At 57.9% G+C, this 6,654-nt stretch overlaps 2 protein-coding genes across 2 annotated transcripts in view; one reads left to right on the top strand and one right to left on the bottom strand.

The window, feature by feature from the left end:
• The window catches only part of TECR (trans-2,3-enoyl-CoA reductase), a gene marked incomplete at its 5' end in the record, with an annotated part of 4,796 nt that extends 2,163 nt beyond the window's left edge, over window positions 1–2,633 (top strand). The window contains 3 exons of the mRNA XM_015851257.1: window positions 473–561; window positions 1,030–1,075; window positions 1,207–2,633. Coding sequence (XP_015706743.1) covers window positions 473–561; window positions 1,030–1,075; window positions 1,207–1,334 — 263 coding nt within the window. The remainder of the gene's footprint in view (window positions 1–472; window positions 562–1,029; window positions 1,076–1,206) is intronic.
• A 488-nt stretch (window positions 2,634–3,121) lies between these two features.
• NDUFB7 (NADH:ubiquinone oxidoreductase subunit B7) overlaps window positions 3,122–6,654 on the bottom strand; it is a 9,407-nt gene continuing 5,874 nt past the window's right edge. Inside the window, exons 2-3 of the mRNA XM_015851258.2 lie at window positions 5,448–5,616; window positions 3,122–3,392 (exon numbers count right to left, since the gene is read on the bottom strand). Coding sequence (XP_015706744.1) covers window positions 3,296–3,392; window positions 5,448–5,616 — 266 coding nt within the window. The 3' untranslated portion in view covers window positions 3,122–3,295. The remainder of the gene's footprint in view (window positions 3,393–5,447; window positions 5,617–6,654) is intronic.

The raw sequence follows: 6,654 nt of genomic DNA, 5'->3' as shown, positions 1-6,654 counted from the left end.
ATGGGGTGGGGGGCTGCACTATGGACAAGGAGTGGGGGGCACATCAAATAGAGGGGGGGCACAGCTAATAGGGGCACATCAAATAGAGGGGGGGCACAGCTAATAGGGGCACATCAAATAGAGGGGGGGCACAGCTAATAGGGGCACATCAAATAGAGGGGGCCACAGCTAATAGGGGCACATCAAATAGAGGGGGGGCACAGCTAATAGGGGCACATCTGGGGGGCACAGACATGGGGGGGATCCACATTGAATATGTGGGGAGGGGGGGCCACAGACAGCGGGGGGGGCCACAGGCAATAGAGGGGCATACATGGAATTGGGGGTGGGGGGGGGCACATATAGGGGTCCATACTGAGGAGCTGGGGGCTCCCACACTTATGGGGTGGCTATGGACCAATGGGGGGAGTCCCTGCATTTATGGGGGGGGTTAATTTGGGGGTGCCCCCCCCATTTTCCCCCCTCCCTTTAGGCTCAAAGACACGGAAGATCCCATACCCCACCCGGAATCCCTTCACGTGGCTCTTCTTGCTGGTATCCTGTCCCAACTATACTTATGAGGTTGGGGAACGTGCCCAGATATTGGGGGGGGGGCTCCCTTAAATGTGGGGGCACCCCCTATTTGGGAGATGGGGGGGGGTGGTGGTTCTGGGGGAGTCTTTAAATTGGGGGGGGGGGGGTCTCCCATGTGGGAGGGGGCGCCCACATTTGGGGAGGGAGCTGTGGTTTTTGGGGGGGGACCCGAGTTTTGAGGGGGGCACCCCAGTTTTGGGGGTGGGGTGGGGGGAGAAGAGCTTAATTTGGGGTGGGGGCAGAAGAGCTTAAGTTTGGGGTGTGGGGGGGAAGAGCTTAAGTTTGAGGGGGGAGCCGTGGGTTTCTTATTTGGGGGGGGGACACACACACTCATTTTGGGGCAGACCCAAAATGGGTAATGGAGGGGGGTGAAGAGGGTCCTGGAGTGGGTGGGGTCCCCCATTGTTGTTGTGCTGCTACCCCCCCCCCCCATTTTTACCCCCCTTCTCCCCCCAGGTTGGCTCTTGGATTGGGTTCACCATCATGACGCAGTGTCTACCCGGTGAGCTGGGCCCTAATCCCCCCCCATAACCTCCTTCCCACCCCTGTGACCCCATCCCATCCCATCCCATCCCATCCCATCCCCCTGTCCCCCCATTGCCCCCATATCACTAACCCCACCCCCCCTTACAGTGGCGCTGTTCTCGCTCGTGGGCTTCGTGCAGATGGCCATCTGGGCTCAGGGGAAGCACCGCAGTTACCTGCGCGAGTTCCGCGATTACCCCCCGCTGCGCTCCCCCATCGTCCCCTTCCTGCTCTGAGGGGACGCCGCCCCCACCCCCCCCCACCACAGGGGGCACCCGAATGGTGGGGTGGGGGGCTGGGTGATGGGGGGCACCCGGGTGATAAAGGATACCCAGATAATGGGGACATGGGGACGGGTGGGCTCCCACATTGGGGATGTTTGGGTGCCAAAGGACACCGAGGTGAGAAGAGACACCCAAGTGACAAGGGATGTCGGGGTGACTGGGGACACCTGGGTGACAAGGGACATTGGGGTGACTGGAGACATCACCTGGGTGACAGGGGACACTTGGGTGACCAAGGACAGCGGGGTGATAGAGGACACCTGGGTGACAGGGGACATTGGGGTGACAGGGGACATTGGGGTGACAAAAGCCCCCCAGGGTGACAGGGTGACACACAGAGGACCCCGCGCTGTGGTGGTGGATGGGGTCACGGTGTCACATCCCACATGGTCACCCACGTGTGACCGTCACCAATGGGGCTGGGTTCCATTCATTGATGGGGCTGGGTTCCATTCATTGATGTTCCCATTGGGTTCCATTCATGGATGGTCCCATTGGGTTCCATTCATTGATGGTCCCATTGGGTTCCATTCATTGATGGTCCCATTGGGTTCCATTCATTGATAGGGTTGGGTTCCATTCATTGATGGTCCCATTGGGTTCCATTAATGGATGGTCCTATTGGGTTCCATTCATGGATGGTCCCATTGGGTTCCATTCATTGATGGTCCCATTGGGTTCCATTCATTGATGGTCCCGTTGGGTTCCATTCATTGGTGGTCCCGTTGGGTTCCATTCATTGATGGTCCCATTGGGTTCCATTCATTGATGTTCCCATTGGGTTCCATTCATTGATGGTCCCATTGGGTTCCATTCATTGATGTTCCCATTGGGTTCCGTTCATTGATGGTCCCATTGGGTTCCATTCATTGATGTGCCCATTGGGTTCCATTCATTGATGGTCCCGTTGGGTTCCATTCATTGATGGGGCTGGGTTCCATTCATTGATGTTCCCATTGGGTTCCATTCATGGATGTTCCCATTGGGTTCCATTCATTGATGGTCCCATTGGGTTCCATGTCATTGACGTTCCCATTGGGTTCCATTCATTGATGGGGTTGGGTTCCATGTCATTGATGGTCCCATTGGGTTCTATGGGGTCAGTTATGGGGTCTGACCCCTTAAAGTGACACGTCCCTGTCCGATGGGGTCACACATCACCCCTGTGTGGCCTCATATTGTCCCTATGGGGGCTGGGAATGACCACGTCCCCCCCGTGTGACCCCCACAAATACAAGACCCCCATGTACATGTGTGTGTGTGTGTTCCATTGTCCCCAGTGCCCCACACTGACTCCCTTCTGGCCCCATAGGAACCCCCAGACCCCCATAGGGACGCCTCAGACCCACACATACCCACCTCAGCCCTATAGAGACCCACATGGATGCCCCAGGCCCCATAGGGATCCCCCAGACCCACATACAGACCCCTCAGACCCACCTCAGCCCCACAGAGACCTCCCAGGACCCACAGTGACTCCATTCTGCCCCATAGAGACCCCCCAGGACCCACAGTGACAAAGGGACCCACAGTGACTCCATTCTGCCCCATAGAGACCCCCCAGGATCCACAGTGAGTCCATTCTGCCCCATAGAAACCCCCAGACCCCCATAGGGACGCCTCAGACCCACCCGGACTCCCCTCAGCCCCACTGAGACCCACATGGATCCCCCAGGCCCCATAGGGACCCACACGTACATGTGTGTGTGTGTTTTTCATTGTCCCCAATGACACGGGGGCCACGTTTGGAGCTTTATTCCATACCCAGCGTCAACCACAGGGTGGGGGTCCCATGGGGGGGGGCGATGTGTGGGGGTCCAAAGGGTGGGGTCCCCATGGGTGGGGGTCCGATGGGGGGGTCCCTGTGGGTGGGGGTCCGATGGGGGGGTCCCCATGGGGGGGGTCCCGTGGTGTCACAGAGCAGCCATGGCCGCCTCCCGCTCCTGGATCCGTTTCTGCCGCTGCAGCAGCCGCCGCTCGCGCTCAAACTCCTTCATGCGCATCACGTAACTGCGGGCGGGACCCACAGACACATGGCCCCATATCCCCATGGCCCCATATCCCCATGGCCCCATATCCCCATATCCCCATGGCCCCCTATCCCCATGGCCCCATGTCCCCATACCCCCATGGCCCCATACCCCCATGGCCCCATATCCCCATGGCCCCATATCCCCATGAGCCCCAATCCATGGCCCCATTTCCCATGGCCCCCATATTCCCCATATCCCAGGCCCATCCCTACGCATGTCCCCATACCCCCCATGGCCCATACTGGGCCTTACCCCAATGGCCATATCAGGCCCATAGCCCCATTGGCCCCATATCCATACCCATGGCCCATACCCCGCCCACCTGGCCGCCCATCCTGGCCTACTGGCTCTGGTTTCTGTGTCCCCCCCCCAAATCCCCTCTCCACTAGTCCTCATATACATAAGTCCATTTGCCCATTCCCTCTATGCGCCCATATATGTCACATCGTCCACTTGTCACATATCTCCCCGTCCCCCTCAATATCCCACATCCCCCATACCTTATGGCCTCCCCCTCTATATTCCCAACCCCCCCTACCCCCCCATTATTTCCCCTATACCCCCTATTCCCCCCACGTTTCCCCGCACCCCCATTACCCGCCCCTATAACCCCCGTATACCTGCCACCCCCTCCATAATCCCCGCCTTACATCCCCCATATCCCCCCTATATCCCCCACTTCCCCCCATATCACCCCTATATGGCCCCACCCGCCCATACCCCATCCTCTCCTGCACCCCCCGCCTCCCCCATGTAACCCCCCCTACCACTGTCTACCCCCCTCACTCCCCTATTTCCCCCCCATATTATCCCTATATCCCCAATCCTATATTCATCCACCCCTATACGCCCCCAACCATCCATGTCCCCCCTGCCCATATCCTCCATATCCCCCATCCCCTGCCCATATCCCCATTGTCCCCCCTGACCTATATCTCCCCCATATTCCCCCACCCATCCCATACCCCCCCCATACCCCCTCCATATGCCCCCCCCATTTTATCCCCACTAACCCCATTGTCCACATACACCTCCCCACCCTCTTCTTATTCCCCCACCTCCATATACCCCCATAACCCTTCCCTATACCCCCTATACCCCCCATAACCACCTAATATTCCCTCCATATCCCCCCTATAACCACCGATGGCCCCCCTAATATCCCCTCACCTCCCACGCTACCCACCCCCCCAGTCCCCCACACACCCCTATTGCCCCCCAACCCCCCATACCCCCCATCCCCTACCCCATATCGCCCATAAACCACCTATATCCCACCATAACCACCAATATTTCCCCCAATATTCCCCCTGCCCCCTCTCACTCCTGGTTGCTGACACTCATCCCATGATGCCGCAGCTGCTGCCCAGTGGCCACAGTGCAGGGAATGCAGGAATTCCCCATATCCCCTATATCCCCCTATAAAACCCCCCCATATCCCCTATAACCCCATATCTCCCTATTCCCCCTATTTACCCCCCATATCCCCCTATAACCCCATTATACCCCCTAAACCCCCATATCCCCCCCTATAACCCCCATATCTCCCCCATATCCCCCCTATAACCCCCATATCCCACCTATAACCCCCATATCTCCCCTATAACCCCCATATCCCCTAAACCCCCCATATCTCCCCATTTAACCCCCTATAACCCCCATATCCCCCCTATAACCCCCCATAATTCTCGCCCATATCCCCCTATAAACCCATATTCCCCCTATTAACCCCATATCTCCCCCATATCCCCCCTATAACCCCCCATAATCTCCTATATACCACCCTTACCCCCCTATAACCCCATATCTCCCCCATTTCCCCCTTAATCCCCCATATCTCCCCCTATCCCCTATAACCCCCCATTCTCCCTAATACCCCCTATAACCCCCGTACCCCCCTATAAACCCCCATATCCCCCCCCATATCCCCCCATAACCCCCCTATAACCCCCCATATCCCCCTATTAACCCCCCATATCCCCCCTATAAACCCCCCTAACCCCATATCTCCCCATATTCCCATTGTCCTCACTCCTGTGCTTGACACTCATCCCAGTGGTGCCGCAGCTCCTGGCATTGCCATAGAGCAGGGAACGCGTCGCGGCGGCAGCGCATCAGGCGCAGCAGGTGGTGGGCGCAATAATCGCGCTGCGCCAACGGGACGCGGCCGGACGATAATTGCTGCGGGGTGGCCACCATGGCTGGGGGGAGAGGGACAATGGGAGTCAGTTCTGCCCCCATAGAAACCCCACAGGCCCCATAGAACCCCCATAGGCCTGATAGAAACCCCATAGGGCCCATAGAAACCCCATAGAACCCCATAGGCCCCATAGAACCCCCATAAGCCCGATAGAAACTCCATAGGGCCCATAGAACCTCATAAGGCCCATAGAACCCCCATAGGCCCCACAGAACCCCATAAGCCCCATAGAACCCCCATAGGCCCCACAGGCCCCATAGAACCTCATAGGCTCCATAGAAACCCCATAGGCCCCACAGGCCCCATAGAACCTCATAGAACCCAATAGGCTCCATAGAAACCCCATAGGCCTCATAGAACCTCATAGACCCTCATAGAACCCCATAGGCCCCATAGAAACCCTAGAAACCCCATAGACCCCATAAAACCCCACAGAAATCCCACAGAACCCCATAGAACCCCATAGGCCCCATAGAACCCCATAGGCCCCATAGAATCCCCATAGACCCCATAGAAGCCCATAGGCCCCATAGAAACCCCATAAGCCCCATAGAAACCCCATAGGCCCCACAGGCCCCACAGAACCTCATAGAAACCCATAGAACCCCACAGGCCCCATAGAAACCCCACAGGCCCCAAAGAACCCCATAGGGCCCATAGAAACCCCACAGGCCCCAAAGAACCCCATAGGGCCCATAGAAACCCCATAGAACCCCATAGGCCCCATAGAAACCCCCTCTAGGCCCCATAGAAACCCCCTCCAGGCCCCATAGAAACCCCCTCCAGGCCCCATAGGAACCCTCCAGGCCCCATAGGAACCCCATAGGCCCCATAGAAACCCCATAGGCCCCATAGAAACCCCATAGGCTCAATAGAAACCCCATAGGCCCCATAGGAATCCCCTCCAGGCCCCATAGGAACCCTCCAGGCCGCATAGGAACCCCATAGGCCCCATAGAAACCCCATAGGCCCCATAGAAACCCCATATGCCCAATAGAAACCCCATAGGCCCCATAGGAATCCCCTCCAGGCCCCATAG

This window comes from Coturnix japonica, unplaced genomic scaffold (assembly GCF_001577835.2).
Source record: "Coturnix japonica isolate 7356 unplaced genomic scaffold, Coturnix japonica 2.1 chrUnrandom852, whole genome shotgun sequence".
In the NCBI taxonomy this organism is placed as follows: domain Eukaryota; kingdom Metazoa; phylum Chordata; class Aves; order Galliformes; family Phasianidae; genus Coturnix; species Coturnix japonica.
This window is presented reverse-complemented; position numbering and strand designations above follow the sequence as displayed.